At 46.5% G+C, this 20084-nt stretch overlaps 1 protein-coding gene across 1 annotated transcript in view; it reads left to right on the top strand.

Moving 5' to 3' along the window:
• GOLPH3 (golgi phosphoprotein 3) overlaps window positions 1-20084 on the top strand; it is a 46603-nt gene that overhangs the window by 10239 nt on the left and 16280 nt on the right. The window contains exon 2 of the mRNA XM_069220449.1: window positions 12832-12963. Coding sequence (XP_069076550.1) covers window positions 12832-12963 — 132 coding nt within the window. The remainder of the gene's footprint in view (window positions 1-12831; window positions 12964-20084) is intronic.

The following is a 20084-nucleotide window of genomic DNA, read 5'->3' as shown; positions in this document are numbered from 1 at the left end:
TCTCACTTCAAAACCATAAAGTAATACAGAGAACTAGCCCTTGTGTATTTACATCTAAAACCCTGACCCAGGTTCACAGATGTCGCACCTCTGGAACCTATCTTGTTGGCCCATCTACAACTGAAGCTCTGTTTCACCAACCTGTTCGGTTAGGCTGCCTCTTCTGTTATTCTCTTTGTATGCAGTCAATGTTTTTAAAAGTTAGGCTGGTATTGCCTATGTAGAGGAATAATTCCTTTAACCAGTTCTGTGCCTTGGACGAGATGATCTCGTCCAAGGCTACAGTTCCCCTGTGGGGGCAGATTGGCCGATTTTAGGTCAATCTGCCCCCAAGGGGGCAGAAACCACTAGGCACCTGGGATTTGTTTTTTGGCGCCAATGTCACGCAGGGGGAGCGACCCTGTAGGCAAGGGTCGCTCCCGGGGGGGGGGGGGGGGTTGGGTTGGGGGTGCAAATTTATTTTAGGCCATTTCTGCCCCGGGGGGGGGGGGGGCAGAAACCTCTAGGCGCCAGGGCCAATTTCTTTTTTTTTTTTTTTTAGAGATGGGGAGCGACCCATCAGGCAAGGGTCGCTCCCCTTGGGGGGCAAATTGTATTTAGGCCATTTCTGCCCCCCCCGGGTACAGATTGGCCGATTTTAGGTCAATCTGCCCCCAAGGGGGCAGAAATCACTAGGCACCGGGGATTTGTTTTTTGGCGCCAATGTCACGCAGGGGGAGCGACCCCGTAGGCAAGGGTCGGCCGGGGGGGGGGGGGGCAAATTTATTTTAGGCCATTTCTGCCCCCCCCTGGGGGCAGAACCCTCAGGGCACCAGGGCAAATTTTTTTTTTTTTTTTTTTTTTTTTGTTTGTTTGTTTGTTTTTTTCGAGATGGGGAGCGACCCATCAGGCAAGGGTCGCTCCCCTGGGGGGCAAATTGTATTTAGGTCATTTCTGCCCCCCTTGGGGGCAGATTGGCCGATTTTAGGTCAATCTGCCCCCAAGGGGGCAGAAACCACTAGGCACCTGGGATTTGTTTTTTGGCGCCAATGTCATGCAGGGGGAGCGACCCCGTAGGCAGGGGTTGTTCCCGGGCAGGGGGGGCTTGGGGGGTCAAATTTATTTTAGGGCATTTCTGCCCCCCCCCCCCCCCCCCCCCCCCCCCCCCCCCCCCCCTCCTCCCTTCCCGGGGCCGGCTGAGCTAGAGGCCAAACTCCACAGGTAGGCACTTTGCAAAAAACACCTCTGTTTTCTGTGAAAAAATATGTTCTGTCCACGTTGTGTTTTGGGCCATTTCCTTTCGTGGGCGCTAGGCCTACCCACAGAAGTGAGGTACCATTTTTATCGAGAGACTTAGGGGAACGCTGGGTGGAAGGAAATTTGTGGCTCCTCTCAGATTCCAGAACTTTCTGCCACAGAAGTGTGAGGAACATGTGTTTTTTTAGCCAAATTGTGAGGTTTGCAAAGGATTCTGGGTAACAGAACCTGGTCCGAGCCCCGCAAGTCACCCCTCCTTGGATTCCCCTAGGTCTCTAGTTTTCAGAAATGCACAGGTTTGGTAGGTTTCCCTAGGTGCCGGCTGAGCTAGAGTCCAAAATCTACAGGTAGGCACTTCGCAAAAAACACCTCTGTTTTCTTCCAAACTTTTTGATGTGTCCACGTTGCGCTTTGGGGTGTTTCCTGTCGCGGGCGCTAGGCCTACCCACACAAGTGAGGTATCATTTTTATCGGGAGACTTGGGGGAACGCTGGGTGGAAGGAAATTTGTGGCTCCTCTCAGATTCCAGAACTTTCTGCCACAGAAATGTGAGGAACATGTGTGTTTTTAGCCAAATTGTGAGGTTTGCAAAGGATTCTGGGTAACAGAACCTGGTCCGAGCCCCGCAAGTCACCCCTCCTTGGATTCCCCTAGGTCTCTAGTTTTCAGAAATGCACAGGTTTGGTAGGTTTCCCTAGGTGCCGGCTGAGCTAGAGGCCAAAATCTACAGGTAGGCACTTCGCAAAAAACACCTCTGTTTTCTTCCAAAATTTTTGATGTGTCCACGTTGCGCTTTGGGGTGTTGCCTGTCGCGGGCGCTAGGCCTACCCACGCAAGTGAGGTATCATTTTTATCGGGAGACTTGGGGGAACGCTGGGTGGAAGGAAATTTGTGGCTCCTCTCAGATTCCAGAACTTTCTGCCACAGAAATGTGAGGAACATGTATTTTTTTTAAGCCAAATTTTGAGGTTTGCAAAGGATTCTGGGTAACAGAACCTGGTCCGAGCCCCGCAAGTCACCCCTCCTTGGATTCCCCTAGGTCTCTAGTTTTCAGAAATGCACAGGTTTGGTAGGTTTCCCTAGGTGCCGGCTGAGCTAGAGGCCAAAATCTACAGGTAGACACTTCGCAAAAAACACCTCTGTTTTCTTTCAAAAAAATGGGATGTGTCCACGTTGCGTTTTGGGGCGTTTCCTGTCGCGGGCGCTAGGCCTACCCACACAAGTGAGGTATCATTTTTATCGGGAGACTTGGGGGAACATAGATTAGGAAAACAAGTGCTATTGCCCCTTGTCTTTCTCTACATTTTTTCCTTCCAAATATAGGAGAGTGTGTAAAAAAGACATCTATTTGAGAAATTCCCTATAATTCACATGCTAGTATGGTCACCCCGGAATTCAGAGATGTGCAAATAACCACTGCTCCTCAGCACCTTATTTTGTGCCCTTTTTGGAAATGCAAAGGTTTTCTTGATAGCAATTTTTTACTCTTTATATTTCAGCAAATGAATTGCTGTATACCCGGTATAGAATGAAAACGCACTGCAGGGTGCAGCTCATTTATTGGCTCTGGGTTCCTCGGGTTCTTGATGAACCTACAAGCCCTATATATCCCCGCAACCAGAGGAGTCCAGCAGACGTAACAGTATATTGCTTTCCATAATCTGACATTGCAGGGAAAAGTTACAGAGTAAAACGTAGAGAAAAATTGATGTTTTTTTTCACCTCAATTTCAATATTTTTCTTTTTCAGCTGTTATTTTCTGTAGGAAACCCTTGTAGGATCTACACAAATGACCCCTTGCTGAATTCAGAATTTTGTCTACTTTTCAGAAATGGTTAGGTTTCTGGGATCCAGCATTGGTTTCATGCCCATTCCTGTCACTGACTGGAAGGAGGCTGAAAGCACAAAAAATTGCAAAAATGGGGTATGCCCCAGTAAAATGCCAAAATTGTGTTGAAAAATTGGGTTTTCTGATTCAAGTCTGCCTGTTCCTGAAAGCTAGGAAGCTGCTGAGTTTAGCACTGCAAACCCTTTGATGCCATTTTCAGGGGGAAATCCACACGCCTTCTTCTGCAGCCACTTTTTCCAATTTTTTTGAAAAAAACGAAATTTTCACTGTATTTTGGCCAATTTCTTGGCCTCCTTCAAGGGAACCCACAAGGTCTGGGTACCTCTAGAATCCCTAGGATGTTGGAAAAAAAGGACGCAAATTTGGCTTGGTTAGCTTATGTGGACAAAAAGTTATGAGGGCCTAAGCGCGAACTGCCCCAAATAGGCAAAACAAGGCCTGGCACAGGAGGGGGAAAAGGCCTGGCAGCGAAGGGGTTAAATGTTTAACACACAAAAATATATGGCTGTCCCCTTTGTTTTTGCATCTAACTCTTTTGACCCCCCCACTCGTTTTCTGGGTGAAATGCCACAAAGGTGCCTCTTTGTTGCTTGCTTGGTGCTATAAAAGTTTAGGTAAACACACTAGAAAGGGTTGCATCTCTAGGAAAGCACAGCCAGTCTGTAGGAATGAGGCAGAAACATTCCCAAGATGGCGGCCTTGTTGTGTCTTCTCTCCTGCAGTTGGAGGGTGCTGTGATACCTGTTATACATCCACTACACTCCAAAACACAATAGGTAAAAGACATTGTCATTTACAATGCGAGACCTATTGCATTGCAAATGCTTGTTTATTGTTGAAGCACTCAGAGAGTTCATGTGTTTGCAAGTTCTTGCTCATGTGCTTCTGCCGCCCACCCCACCCACCCCCTCCACCACACGTGTTGCTTCTCTTAACCAAGTGCTTTTGGCCTACTCTGCTGGTGAGCTGCCGTGTTCCCTTCATCAGTCTCACCCATATGCTTTTGTGCCTCCCCATTCATTCATTCATTTATTTGAGTTTTATAAAGCACAAACATGGCGGGACGGTATCAGAGCGGTGTGCAGAGTAAGATAACCTGAATACAGAGTAGCAAGGTATTTGCAGTTAAATAGCAGTTTAAGCAGGTTGGTAACAACTATGCTGGTTACAGTTTGGTCATGTTCGTTAGTGTATTAAAGCATATCCAGGTCGTTCACCATGTGAACAGAAGTTGCATAGGATACATATGAACAGTCTGCTTTTATACGCTGGAGTATGTCTGATAAGGCAAACACATTACAGTATAAGCAGGTAGGTAAAAGTGTAGGCAATGATTTACGGGTGAAGTTATAGTTATGTTGGATGTACAGTATTAGAATTAGTATGTAGTTCATTTGGCTGAAGCAGACCATTGCATGCTGCTTTCCCTAGTGTGTGCTTCCCCCCTCACCCCTCAAGCCCCCACATTGCTGCCCTTCCAGACCCCTTACCGGACCTCATTAGCATACGGCTGGTGGGGGCCCAGGCCAATGTTGGAGGCCCTCTATCTTCTGTCTGCTCAGCCATGTCCCTGGCTTGCAACATGTACGAAGGAGTGCTCAACAGCTACAGCTGCTGTTTGGTGGGTAGGTTCAGCATGGTGCACCAATTCTTACTGCTATTTATAACCTGCTCTATATTGTTCACAGGTTTACTACATGCTTGCTGATGCCCTTGTGCCCCCCTCCCCCCCATGTAATCCCTCTGTATGAGACAATCTTATACCCTGCAGATCTGATTGAGTTCTTGCTTAGTGCCAAAACAGTATTGAAAAGGAAGTCCTGAAGAATCCTCTTTACACTCATCTCTTCTTAGACTTTCACTCCAAAAGCATTGACTGCCCCCTTAGCATCCTACGCTCACCTCATTAGAATAAGAACAGGCATTGCCAAAGCCAGTAGGTCTTGCCTATGTGAGATCTATTGGCTTTGCAAGTGTTATTTAGCCTTGTTGCAAATGGCTGAAAGTAAAGGTAAAAAGCTTTGACAGGTTTGACTATTATAGTCCTTATTTTTTTTAACTTGTGACTGCCTGTTTAGTTGTAAAATATAGCAATAAAAGGTGTTTGGTGGGTTGCCTAGACCTTTTGGCCCCTGTGCCACTGCAGTTGCTTCACTATTCAAATTATGACCCTAGTTTCCTGCAAGGTAACTGTGAAGACTGACTAGCCTTGTTTGGCCCATATTGTCAGAGACTGAGTTAAATGTTGGAGTTCTTTTACATGTAACGAACTGGAAACCACACTGTTGGAAAGTTACGAGTCCTTTACATTTGATGATGCTTTAAAATAACCAATATTTGTTATTCGTTATCTGTGAAACAGTTTATGCTGTAATGGGGATGGTCGTCAGTAGTTTTACTTTAACTCACTGCTGACACCTGGATGGGCCATATGTAAACCGAATCTAAGTAGTCAGTAAACGTGCAACATATTTCCCAGAAGCAAAACGCGTGGGCCACTTATCACACTGTCCACTGCATAAAGTTATCGTTCTTCATTCTGACAAAGCTTGGGGTAGCAATTCCGTGACCACAGCACTTCCCTAACAGCTTGGAATGAGTAAGCCTAGATGTCCAGGGACATCTAGGGGACCAATCTTGAGTTATAAAGTGCTCTAACCTTTTGGTTGCGTTCACCTGCAGCTTCCAGTCCATACTTTACCTTCAGGGCCTGAGGCCTTCCTGAGACGAGAATGGGCCAGTTACATAAGAGCAGTGGTGGGTGGTGCCATCTACGCAGCGCTGTGGGGGGAGGCGCTGTCAGGTAGTGAGTGATAATGGGCATGAATAAAGGAGGTGGAATGGGGGAGGGGAGGGGAGGGGAGTTTAGTCCTGTTGCCAAGCAGAGATTGGGGCACCTTGGGGGAAGAGCGAATACTAACAGTGCAGTGGTGAGACTGGAACACCGTAGGGGGCCCTAAAAGGCAGGTTTAATGATAGGTACTTGAAGATATTGGTACGCATCATAGCATTTGAAAATTGTATCATCTACAATTGGTACACATTTCCAACTGAAAACAAGTTACTCTTTTTTGTTTTCACAGCACTATTATGTATAGATGATCGGGCACATTACGCGTTGTAGCATCACTACAGACATTTCAGGAGTTGCCATGTTTTTTCAGATGTGAATATCCTGCCCCAGTAGTAGCAGAGCAGACACAGAGGTACCCTACCATCAAAAGAAGGAGGGTAGGTTATAGTAACAAGAAAAACAAATGCCCCCGAAAGACAACGCCTGACATTTGACCTTGGTCTTTGAATGCCAAGCAGTTGAGACGAGATAGATAAGAACATTAAATGCCTGTTTATTACAGAAAATAAGTTAGTGGAAGGATACTATAAGGACATAGTTCGCATGAGGAGGTACAGACACGAGCTGGGGAGCCTAAAGCAGATAAAGCCAGCAAATTGGAAGCAAGAAAACGTGAATTACAAACCACATATCCATTAGAAATTGATGGGCAGAATGATTCCCAGGTCAACTTGCTGAAACTCCACAAGATGTCTTTCACATAAGACAGCTGTGCTGTCTGGTGGGCTGTGACCTTAAAAGGAAGGAAGAAAATAAAAAAGGGAAACTTAAATACAGCTCTAACAATCGGGGCTCAACGACATATAAAAGAGTATTAAGTGCCTTCCAGCTTATTCGTGTCATCACTCAAGAGGAGGACCAGCCTCCGCCCTGCTGGTAAGAGGCCAACTGTCCACCATATAGTCTGTGTTTGCAGGTCCATGTAGTGGTGCTGGTCACTGGCCCTTGCCTGGGGCTGTTGTCCGCTCGACCACAGCTCATATGGGATCTCTGTCTCCATTGACATGCATCTCTCTGCCGCTGTCGAGGCCCAGCTGGATAACCCTTTGGCCTCATTCTGACACTGAAGGGAGCAGGGGTCTAACCACTCCTAAGGACTGTCTGGGTGGTCAAACATCAAGGTTTTCCTTTTGTAGATGACTTTCTGTTTGACTGGATATAGGAGCATGTCCATGGCGCAGAGCTTTTTACTTTACTTGCTCATATGATTTCCTTTGCTTCTGGACGAGCCTACTGTAGTCCAGGAAAATCAAAATCCTATGGGACTCCTATTTGATTTCTCCAGTTTTGCATGCAATATGGAGAATCAAATCTGCGTCCCAGTAGTACAGCAGGGTGACAATGATGGACATAGGAGGGAAACCAGGTGGGGGGGGCCTCTAGGGGAGAGAGCGCGCTGTGTGGCCATTCAGTCGGGACGCAAGAAGAAACCATTCTTTGGCACTCCATTTGAGTCTTTCTCGTCCTCGGGTAAGACAAGGGGTTGCAAATTGTTCTGCCGATCCCCGGGTTCTGCATCTTCAATCATAGACTCCATTTTGTTCGATGTGCATTACACTTTGTGGATTCTTTTGTGGAAGGACATGACTGTATCTTCCACTGTCGAGATGCAGCTCTCCACCACCAAAACTTGCCAAATATACTTGCAGAAGAAGTGCCACATCTGCAGCTACTTCTCCTTCTTCTATTTTTTTTTTTTTTTTTTTTTAAAAGATTGCCTGGAGAATGTCGTCTGTATTTGAGTATGGGCTTTCACCGGCATTGGTTCTGCCAGGTTCAGTTGCCGCTTCTCCTTAGTGCAAGTCACCTCCTTGTTGGAACAACGTGGCAAATCTGTCCAATTTCCCTTGTTTTGAGTGAGCTTTATTCTTGGCTATTATGTAGGTGAGCTAAGCGTGTGTCTGGGTGCCCTTCGCCATAGCTTTATGGTATCCCAATTTGGTGAGTAAGAGTCCACACTATGCTTGTCAGTCGATTAGGCCTTTTCTCATGCTTCTGCTTTGTTGCCCCCAGTTTACTGAGGTTAATACTGGCCTCATTATTGCAACACGTTTTCACCCTGACACAAGCGCTTTCTCATCCCATGCGACTAGTACACACCACATAAACACCCTGACCTGTCGCAACACTCAGTTTCACCCTCTCAGCCGATGAATTATAGCTCTTTTACTGAGCACAGTAATGTACCTAGACGTTAAAAATGTATGTTTTTTTCACAAACGTTAATGTTTATTCCAAATGAAACCTCAATGATGTAACAAAACCTCAATAAAAAAGTTTACCAAAAAAAGCATTGGCAAAGCCAGTAGGTTTCGTCTATGCAAAATATATTGGTCATTGTCTTGCATAGCCTTCATACTGGACCGCGGAGGCACAGCTGCACTCATCCTCCTCAACCTTTCTGCTGCATTTGACACCGTCTCCTACTTCATCCTCAGCGACAGACTACGCGATGCTGGCATCCAAGATAAACCACTGGATTGGATCAGATCCTTCCTCGCCGCACGAGTGTCAGAGTACCGCCAGTCATGTCAGAACCCAAAGACACATGCTGTGGGGTCCCCCCAGGATCTTCACTCAGCCCGACGCTTTTCAACAACTACATGGCCACTCTTGCCAAGATCTGCACACAACACAGGCTGAACATAGTATCCAACTCCGACGACACCCAACTGATACTCTCCCTGTCCGAGGACTCTGCAGTGGCCAACTGAAATTTCCACAAGAGAAAGGTTGCCTCCTGGATGGAAGCCAGCTGCCTCAAACTCAACTCGAACATGACCGAGATCCTCGTAATTGGCTCCACCCCTTCTGTCTGGAATGAGTCTTGGTGAACGTCCCCACAGACCACAGCCGCAACCTGGGCATCTTCCTGGGCTCCTCTATCCATCACCCGCCAAGTCAACACCTTCTCTTCATCATGCTTCCACATCCTTTGACTCCTGCAGAAGATTTTCAAGTGTATTCTCTCCGACACAAGGAAGACAGTTGCCCACGCACTCGTCACTAGCAAACTGGACTACGGCTACACACTCTATGCCGGCAAGAAACTTCAAGCAAGACTACAAAGAATCCAGAATGCTGCAGCCAGACTCATCCTGGACATCCCCCGACACAGCCGCATCTCCTCCCACCTCAGAGACCTACAGTAGCTCCCAGTCAACAAGTGCGTCACATACAAACTCCTGAGCCACACCTACAGAGCACTGCACAACATAGGCCCTGCATACCTCAACCAACTACATACCCAACAGGCATCTCCATTCTTCCCAGCTCTCCCTTGCAGCTGTTCATAAGATCCGGAAAAGCACCGCAGGAGGAAGATCCTTCTACCTATCAGCCTAGACATGTAACGCGTTACCTCTCAAGCTCAGGCAGACCGCATCACTGAACCAGTTCAGGAAGGTCCTGAAGACCTGGCTCTTTGACTGAGCAGCACACCTACAAACAACGCCTTGAAACCCTATGGGTGATTAGCCATGCTCTATAAATCCCTGATTGATTGAATTTAATAAATTATGAGATCCATGTATAATTACCCAGACCACCAAGAACGTGCGCGTGACCACTGACTTTCCTGGTTCACTAATGGCGTTGTCAGTGATCTAATCTGATGTGATTCTGCATGTTAATGACATACGTGTTTGAATCTTGAAGAGACTCCTATTTTTACATGTTGCTTGTTGTCTTTAAAGAAGGCGATTCTAAAAATCAGGGGCAAAGGGCACCTTTGATTTTTGTCCATTGCTTGAGTTGAGGTGTAAATACCTGCTTACCAATTTACCAGGTTTCTGAATATTGGCGTTCAGTCAAGTAAAGTGCAGTCTAGTGTGGTAGGGGGTGCATGCAAAGGTTGAATGGGCAGCACTTTGAGCATCCCTGCTGCACAGCGTGCATTACCCGTGGAGTGTGGAAGTGAACAGAATGAGCGTTGTTTGTTTGTGTATCCCTGCCTGCTTGCGCATGCAGGGTGATGTAGCTCTTCCGATCTATCGCCCCCACCTTGATAGACTTATGGCAAGAGACTAATGTTAATTACTTGTAGGTAAATGCACAAGTACTACTTGAACTAAAGAGGCCAAGGGATGGAAGGCAGCAGAATGTGGAGGACAGCCTATCAGAAGAAAAGTTCAATATAGCCTTCTTAAAGAAGCAGCAGATGTATTATCAAGACAATACTTTTGCGTACAGTGTGGGGCAAACATATTTTGAGGAAGGTGTCTGCCTTAACAACTGCGGGTGTAAAGACAGCCTGCAAAACAATACTTTCTGGTGAGTGCCTCATTTCAGAATGAAAATAAAGTACCTCTGCAGGCGTGTGGACACTAGGTACTGGAAGCAGTTCTTGGTCCAGGCTCCACAGCAGAATGACTGAGATGAGAACGAGCTTCTTTTTTATCTTTTTTTTCATCAAAAGGCTTTGCAAACACATTTCACAAGCACGGGCCGTCCAGACGAAACCGAACTAGGACCCACCATGCCCCATACAGGTGGGCAGCACATGCAGTCTGCAGAGATGTAAGGCCTGCAGCTGGCGGCGCTCAACAATTCTTTTCCAATATTTTCCTAGTTTCTCTAGCAAATATTAAGATGAGTCACAGAAGATCTTAAATGTTTCTTTTGATGAGTTCCTTCATTTATCCAGTAAATAATTTTATTGCTTCAAAATGTCCTGTTGCTGGTGTTTTCTCTGGAAAACATGTCTGTCAGTGCTAGAACAGTGGTGCCATTGGCGTTATGTTTTTAGACCTGTTCTTTTTGTTGAACCATTTCTTGTAAATTATGCGCTTTATTTTTTTGTGTGGTACAAAAATATAATCGTACACATTTAATTCAGTTAACAGCTGCAAATGTCTGTCAAATACCCATTGTCCCCCATGGGATAAAATAATTCATAGAGTGGGCTTTGGGTGAGTCATTTGCTCACGATTGTGTTGCTTTCTTGTCTGTCTCAGTTCCCTGCTACTTATTTAATGGCTCTTGTCCATAATCCACTGTTTATCCTGCCCCTGTAGCATTTCATCTTTACTGTTTCAGATTTGATGAGTTTGCATCCTGTACTGCTACTAACAGAACTTAATTTTCGTTTGTGTTTATAACATTGCATGCCCTTCCTTGCTCTTTTCTCATCTGCGTCTCCTCCACCCCCCTATCTCCATCCTTCACTTTCTGTAGGCCTCTCGCACCCCTCTTTATTGATGTCTCCCCTTCAACAGTCTTATTTTTTTTATTACATTGTTTGGATGAGTACACAGCTGCACACTGCCATTGGATTGCTCACTTTATCTTTGTGTGGCTTTACGTATGTATATATATATATATATATATTTTTTTTTTAATTTACTGTTCAAAAATGGCTGTTGGACACCGTACTATGTTAAAAAAAAATGTTGCCAAAAATGTCATGGTACTGTCGGGATGCATGCATACGCGGCAGAGGCTGTATTAAAAAGATTCTTTCAGGTTTTTTTTGTTTTTTTTTGTTTAAACAATACGTTCCAGGATGGAAGACGGTTCGTGTTCTTCCATTGACACGCCACATCAATCATTCTGAAATCATTTAATTCATGAAGAAAACCCTAAGATGGCAACTGTGCTTGCACTTGCATCATGATGAAGCAGCGGCCATTTATTTATTTTGCCAGTAATTATATAATTCTGGAATCGCGTTTGGGGACAAGACATGTCGGCTCTTCTAATGTTTTTTTATCATTACCTTTTCAATTAAATGAATGCGTTTAAAATATTTATTATGCTACGGTATTTTAACAGGTGTACGTTTTATGTGGTATGTCATACCATCCTGATCGTGTGCTTTAAACATGACATCCCTTTTTTATTTTTCCTTTTTGTCACTCTTCCAAGAGTTTGCATTTATTAATAGCCAATGTATTTCCCTCTTGGAAAAGTGAGGGTGTTACACCCACTTTTGCACTTGTTTTGTATATCACAGTATAAATGGCGTTCTGGAGTTATTGTTGTAAAAACAAGGGTCAAGTTTAAAAAAAAAAAAAAAAAATACGATTGTGCTACAGCTGAGGTTTTTGAGCTTGCTTGTAGCCTGAGGATGTGGTGGTATGTGAATAGATGCTGTTATGGCGTACAACAAAAATTAGATTTAAGGATGTTCATGCCTAGCTGTCTGACCAAGTCAAACCTATTGTCTGTTTTGTTCTTCCTTTTTCTGGCGTTGCAGGCACAATTGTGTGTGGTTTTTGTATGCCACATATATAACGAGGAATAGTTTTAATATGGTTCCATAATAAACCACAAACCACTTGCCCAGTGTGTTGAAAATATCACAAGAAACCAGAGATGGTAATATAGTGCCATATTACTCATCGCTCATTACTTTAGTCTCTTGTCAATTTTGGTGCAGGTAATGTAAACATTCCTCAACGGCAGGACATCATTAGACCCCATCATCCGACCTGAGATCAGATTTTCGGCGCATGATGCCTGGCTATATCGTTCCAGGCATCGGACTGTGAGCTTCTGGCTTTATTTTGGAGGGGCCATTAAAGCTAAGTGCAACGCTTAGTGATAACGCTCCCAGTGGATTCTGAAGTGATTATGCATGCCAGGGACACAGCACCTCTGCCACATTCACAATTACAGACACTTATGTTTCATGTTGTATTTGTAAACTTGAGCTCTGCAGCTGAGCTGCAGTTGTGTAGGAGTCCAACTGTCCACACACATCTTAAGCCACAAGAGTAGTTTGTGGATTTTGGCCCAGCTATTTTCTCAAAGCCGTTAATTTGAAATTCAAAAGTCACCTACATTAAGCCTGATATTAGTATCCTCATGGTAACGGTTTTGGAAACATTTCAGAGTAGTTGTTGTTTCAGACGGAAATGGAATGTTTACTTAAAATATGTATTTTCTTCAGGGTTACACGTCTTTTTGGAATGACTGCATATCTTCCGGATTGCGAGGTTGTATGCTGATCGAACTGGCATTAAGAGGTCGTCTGCAGTTAGAGGCTTGCGGAATGAGACGTAAAAGTCTACTAACAAGGAAGGTAGGACATTTAATTTTTTCTTTTTTTTTTCTTTCTTTCTTTCTTTCCTTCAGAGTATTTAATTTAGAAGTTGCATTTTGTTGTTCCTGCAACTTAACACCAATTAGCCCTTGGCTTTTTTTTTTGGGGGGGGGGGGGGGGGGGGGTGAGAAAAAGTGCTCTACAAAAAAGTTTTGTCCCCTCCCCCCCTAAAAACTACATCAACAAAAGGTTTGCTTTGCAGAAGTCACTATTTTCCTGGCTTTTAGGAACACGGAAAAGCCTATTCTTTTTAACCACAGTTTGGACATTTTTCAAAGAGGTAGCCGGTTTTCCTAATATTTGTGCTTGAAACCCATGAGTGATCTTGGAAAGCTATAGATTTCTGAAAAGTACACAAAATTTCGAATTCAGCAAGAAATAAAAAAATCAAAAAAAAATTGTTAAGCATCAACGTTTTTATTTGCAACTTCTTGTCACAATAGCAATTTACAAAAGCAGTATACCATTATATCTGCTAGACCTCTCTGGTTGCTGGAATATTTACGGTTTGTGTTTTTCAAGAACTCAACATATCTGGAGCCAGTTACCGAGTTGCACCTTGTAATTGTTTTTCATTGTGTAGCGGAGACATAGGAATTCCTATGGTAAAATATAAAGTCTAAAACATTGGTATCAAGGAAACCTATGTATTTCCGAAATGGGCACAAAATATGGAGTTTAGAAGCAGTGGTTATTTGCACATTTCTGAATTTGTTGGAACCCTTGCTAGCATGTGAATTAGAGGGCATTTCCCAAAATGTATTCTTTCTTATACACTGGCTTACATTTGGACGGTACACATGCTGAGAAATACAATTGGTAATAACACTTGTTCTACAATTCAATTTCCCCCTTGGGTCTCTTGATAAAAGTAGTACCACACTTGTGTGGGTAGGCCTAGCGCCCGCAAAAGGAAATGACCCAAAACACAACATGGACATTCACAAGAGAAGCAAGTCAACACACACACACCTACACCTATATACACACACACCTACACACACACACACACCTACACCCACCACCAGATGCCAGTTGAGACACCACCAGCCAGATGCCAGTTGAGACACCACCAGCCAGATGCCAGTTGAGACACCACAATCGTACGCCACCAGCCAGATGCCAGTTGAGACCCCACAATCGTACCCAATCGGTGGCGGTGTGTGTCTAATGATTTGCTGCTAGTCATAACGCCCACACACTGGCAGTCAAACACCAGTCCCCACACACACACACACACACACCCACCCAAGCTCCACTCGGACTTCACCATGAAGCTACACACCACTTTCATTTCTAAAACACACAATGAATAGATTAGACACACAAAAAGCACAGAAAGGAAAACCTATCAAATACAACTATGACATAATTTTCTTTTCTAAATAGAACCAACCTATTGGAAGAAAACAGATTTAAGTAACTAAGCACATCAGGCTACTGCCTGCCAGGTATCTAAACAGAAAAAATATAGCAATACAGATCATATTCAATTTCCATTTACCGTCATGGTTGCTCTAAATACTTGTGTTGTGTAAGGTACAATTAAAACATGAGCACGCATCAGCCAGAATTAGAAGGCCACTCTGGGCAGTACACACAGCTCTCCTTTTGTACTCCTCTTTGGACATAGACTACATTCCCACCAAGCAGTCTTTTTTTAAGGTGTTGGCGAACAGTATTCAGGAAAGTGGAGATCTTTTCAATCTAGCCACATCCTCCAACATTCCGAATCTAAGAACATTTGCCTGCTCAACTGCAACATGGCTGCCTATTATAGACTGCTGAAACTGTGCAAATGTCCTCTTGGATTCTGGAGCACAATCTTTAAAAACAACATAAGCATTAAAGGTCAGCAAATGAAACGAATGAATGGCCAACTTCTTATGCAAGATGTATGACTTTTGAACATGATTGTAAGGCTTCAACCTTTGATCTACTCTATTCACTCCTCTCATGTGCTTGTTATAGTCTAAAATGCACAAAGGTTTGCACACTTCTGCTGCCTGACCCCAAACAGTCATAGGTGAAGTGCCTCCATCATGAATTATTGTGAGCATGTGGACTTCTGATGGATACAACTACCTGTGGATTCCTCACCTAATGAATACTCCCATGGCGCCAGCATTCGACGGAAATCTTCTTACTAGTCTCTGCACGTCGACGAGGACGTCACTCTAGCCCACGCGACGCCGTCTGACGTCATACAGGCAATAAGAGGTCCTCGACGACGTGCGGACGTCAGTTCCCTTTTTTCCGTGCATTCGAAACGGTTATCTTCGAGGGAGCAACTGTTACTTTTTTGGTTACAGTGTATTTTTGCTGCGTAGTCTTTCGCTGTGGTAATAATGTCGCAGAGAAAGTCTGGATTTAAGCCTTGTCGTGAGTGTGGAGGCAAGATGTCGGTGACGGATCCTCATTCCGATTGCCTTTGGTGTTTGAGCTCCGACCACGACGTCTCGACTTGTGATTCATGCCAGCACATGAATCCAAAGGCCCTCAAGGAACGTGAGGCGAAGCTGTTTATGGCTAAATCGAAGGAGAAGCATCACAAGAAGTCTTCTTCTCCAAGACATCGGTGTCATCGAGACTCCCGGCGCCGTAGAGAATCTCGGCGTCATTCGAAGGAGACTCGTTCCAGGTCTTCGGATCGGCGCCGAAGGACATGGGAGATCAGTCCCACGGTTACGCCGCATCCTTCGACGCCGTTGCCCTCTCCGGCGTCTCCAACTTCACCTGGACAGGCGTCGGTGATTGAGGTATTGGAGCCTCAGGTGTTTTCTCCGGCGCAGACGTCGAGGTCGGGGTCGCCTCCGAGACAGGCACCTCAGTATCCGGCTTTTCCCACCCCTGGAGCCGATAGTTCCGCATTCTTGAATGCGATGTGTGCCATCTTCCAACAGATGGCTCCAGGGGGTGCTCCGGCTGGGCCTTTGGCCTTTTCTTTGGGTGATCCTGCGCCTCTTCGGCCGGCACCCTTTCTCCCTTTTGGGAACGTGGGCTCGGCGCCAGTGTCGGCGCCGGTGGCCGCTCCGGTGGCTTCAGAAGGATTGGCCCCGGGGATTTCCATCCCGTCGACGTCGGGATTTCGGGCTGTGACTCCGGTGGGTCCATCTGCTTCAGCTGCTCTTTTGTCGGCGCCGAAGTTACCTGTGGCGCCGGACGCGGCGTCGGTGGCTTCTGAAGATCGGCGCCGATCTTCGACTTCGGCGGAGGCATTGTCGACTCCGCGTATTGAACAACGACTTCATTCCAGGAGACGTGCTCTCCGTGTATTAGAAGAGCAGGAGTACCAACGAGCCCTGGAGGAAGGAGAGCTAGAGGACTCGGGTGATGGGCTGCGTGGACTGGAGTCGGCCAGTGGGCTGGACACTTCCCCTGAGTGGGATCTTTCGTCCCCGGGGGAATATACTGAGGAGGCTGCTTCCTTTCATGCAGTGGTACGGAAGGCAGCTAGTTTTTTGGACCTGCCTTTGCCGGTGGTGGAGGCTAAACAAAACCTTTTAACAGAGGTGCTACATCCGGCCTCAGCTGCGGCGGAGCCTCTGTTGCCATTTAATGACGCTCTGCTGGATCCGGTGTTAGAGGTGTGGAAGAGGCCGGTATCTTCCCCAGCAGTTCACAGAGCCGTGGCCAGGAGGTATCGGGCGGCTCCGACTGACCCTGGGTTTCTATCTAGGCACCCTACGCCGGAGAGCTTGGTGGTGCAGGCCTCCTGTTCATCCAAGTCAGCGCCTGGTTCTTTCCCGACGGTGCCTGGGGACAGAGATTCAAAGAAGCTAGAGGCGCAGTCGAAGAAGATTTTTTCGTCCTGCAGTCTGGCGTTAAAAGCCACCAATGCAACCTGTATCCTGGGGAGGTATATTCATGCTCTGATGGATGACATTTCCTCATCGTTTACAGAGCTTCCCCAGGGTCTTTTGGATCTTGTCTCAAATGCCCAGGCTGCTGCGACACAGATTATCCAGACGGGACTGGATACCACCGACTCGGTAGCCAGAGCAATGGGCACAACTGTGGTGGCAAGGAGACAGGCCTGGCTCCGTAACTCGGGCTTTTCTGCAGATGTACAGTCCACATTGTTGGATCTCCCGTTTAATGGGGACAAACTGTTTGGAGCCAAGGCTGATTCGGCCTTGGAACGTTTTAAGGAAAGCAGGGCCACGGCTAAGTCGTTAGGGCTCCAAGCTCCTCCTTCCACGGCCTCTTCCAGATTTTTCAGGAGGTTTCATGGATTTGGGCGTGGCTCTTCCTCTTCCTTTCGGGGAAGATATCAGCAACCTGCCTCTTCCCATCCCTATAGATCTTTCAGGGGGAGAGGTAGGGTCCGCACCAGAGGAGCCTCTCAGCAGCACTCTGCCTCTTCCTCATCCTCTGGCGGGGTGCAGCAGGGGAAGCAGCCTTAGGCTTCCACCATTTCCCACTCACTCCTCTCCTGTAGGGGGAAGATTACAGCATTTTCTCACCAAATGGAAGACTGTTACAACGGACACTTGGGTTCTCAGTATTGTGGGAAAAGGCTACACCCTTCCCTTTCGGGAGTTCCCGCCCCGCCCTTCTTATTGTTCAGAAGAACACCTCCTGTTGCTAGAACAGGAGGTACAAGCCCTCCTTTCCAAGGGCGCGGTGGAGTTGGTCCCAGAGCAGGAAAGGGGTCGAGGATGTTACTCAAGGTATTTCCTGATTCCCAAGAAGGATGGTCGTTTGAGACCAATTCTGGACCTGAGGATCTTGAATTGGTTCCTCAAGCAGGAAAAATTCAAGATGCTGACCCTAGCACAGGTGCTTTTGGCGTTGAACAAGGAAGACTGGATGGTGTCTGTCGACTTGCAGGATGCTTACTTTCATATCCCGATACTCAAGTCACACAGGAAGTATCTCCGGTTTGTGGTGGGATCGCAACACTATCAGTTTGCGGTCCTTCCGTTTGTTCTTACTTCAGCACCTCGATTCTTCACGAAGGTGATGTCGGTGGTTGCGGCAGAACTCAGAAGGAAGGGGATAGCAGTATTCCCTTACTTGGACGACTGGTTGATCAAAGCCAAGTCACCGGAGCTTGTGTCGCATCATCTGCAGTCAACAACCCAGTTGTTGTTCGACCTGGGTTTTTCGGTGAACGAGCCCAAATCTCACCTAGAGCCCTCTCAGCGCCTCCTGTTCATAGGGGCAGTACTGGATACAACATTGGGTCGGGCCTTTCCTCCGCCTCGGCGGATTCAAGATATTCAGGATTTGGTTCCAATGTTTCAAAATGGAGCGGTAGTTTCAGTCCTCAAGGTCCTTCGTCTGCTCGGTCTTTTTGCCTCCTGCATTCTGTTGGTCACGCATGCTCGCTGGCACATGAGGGCTCTTCAGTGGTGCCTCCGAAGGCAGTGGTCTCAACACAAAGGGGATCTAGAGGGTACTGTCAAGATCTCCAGAGATGCTGCTGTGGATTTGAAGTGGTGGATTGCAAGCAACAATCTTTCACAAGGAAAGCCGTTCCAGCAGTCGCCACCAGTGGCCACAGTCATAACGGATGCTTCCACTCTAGGGTGGGGAGCTCATCTGGGGGATCTGGAGATCAAAGGTCTTTGGTCTCCAGAGGAACAGATGTTTCACATCAATCTGTTAGAGTTACAGGCTGTACGTCTGGCTCTCAAGGCCTTCCTCCCTTCCCTTCGTGGTCAGTCGGTACAGGTCCTAACGGACAATACTACCACGATGTGGTACATAAACAAGCAGGGAGGAGTGGGGTCGTACCTTCTCTGCAGAGAAGCTCTTCGACTATGGTCCTGGGCAAAGGACCATCAGATTTTGCTTGATAGCAAACCATCTGGCCGGAGTCTTGAACGTGCGTGCGGACAGTCTCAGTCGCCATTTCTCGGCAGACCACGAGTGGCGTCTCCATCCAGATCAAGTCTGTTTAATCTTCCAGAGGTGGGGGTTTCCTCGGATAGATCTGTTTGCCACTCGAGAGAACGCGCATTGTCCGTTGTTCTGCAGCCTCCAGTATCCGATGCAGGGAGCGTTGGGGGACGCGTTTCAAATAACCTGGTGCGGCCAGTTGCTTTACGCGTTTCCTCCCATACCCTTGATTCCTCGAGTATTGAGGAAGATTCGCCAGGACCGGGCTCTAGTCATCCTAATAGCTCCGGATTGGCCAAGGAGGGTATGGTACTCAGACCTTCTCCAACTCTCAATGTGCCCTCCGCTCCGTCTCCCTTTCAGGGCAGACCTCCTCTCGCAGTCGCAGGGGCAGGTTCTACACCCCAACCTCCAGAGTCTGCACCTACATGCCTGGAGATTGAACGGGGCAACCTGAGTTCCTTCTCTCTCCCGCCTGAGGTAGTGGATGTTATATTAGCGGCCAGGCGACACTCCACTAAATCTATCTACGCTAATAGATGGTCTAAATTTGTTGCGTGGTGTGGAGAGAGGCAGATTGATCCTTTGCATTCTCATCTGTCGGACGTTTTGTCTTTTGCTCTGTCTCTAGCGCAGAAAGGTTGTGCAGTGGCTACCATTAAGGGTTATTTATCGGCCTTGTCAGCCTTCATATGTCTTCCAGACCAACCATCTTTATTTAAATCCCCTATTGTTATCAGATTCCTGAAAGGTCTTCTAAATAAATATCCTCCAAAGCCATTCGTTATGCCGCAATGGGATTTGTCCTTGGTCCTGACTTTCCTTATGGGGTCCCCTTTTGAACCTATGCATTCTTGCCCCTTAAGGTATTTGGTTTTAAAAATAGTCTTCCTGATAGCTATAACATCAGCAAGGAGAGTGAGTGAGTTGCAGGCCTTATCAGTAAAGCCCCCTTATACAACTTTTTATGGGGATAAGGTGGTGTTGAGGACCAAGGCTGCTTTCCTCCCGAAGGTTGTTTCACCCTTCCATTTGGCTCAGGCAATTACTTTGTCCACGTTCTATCCTCCGCCTCATCCTTCCAAAGAGGAAGAAAGACTGCACCGTCTGGACCCAAAGAGAGCGTTGAGCTTCTTTATTGATAGAACAAAGGATTTCAGGCTGGAGGATCAGCTGTTTATTGGATACGTGGGCAAGAGGAGAGGAAAGGCAGTCCACAAGAGAACACTATCCAGGTGGGTTGTTCTTTGCAT

The sequence above is a fragment of the Pleurodeles waltl genome, chromosome 1_1 (genome assembly GCF_031143425.1).
Source record: "Pleurodeles waltl isolate 20211129_DDA chromosome 1_1, aPleWal1.hap1.20221129, whole genome shotgun sequence".
Taxonomy (NCBI): domain Eukaryota; kingdom Metazoa; phylum Chordata; class Amphibia; order Caudata; family Salamandridae; genus Pleurodeles; species Pleurodeles waltl.
Note: the sequence above shows the minus strand (reverse complement) of the source record. Positions and strands in the feature narration are given on the sequence as shown.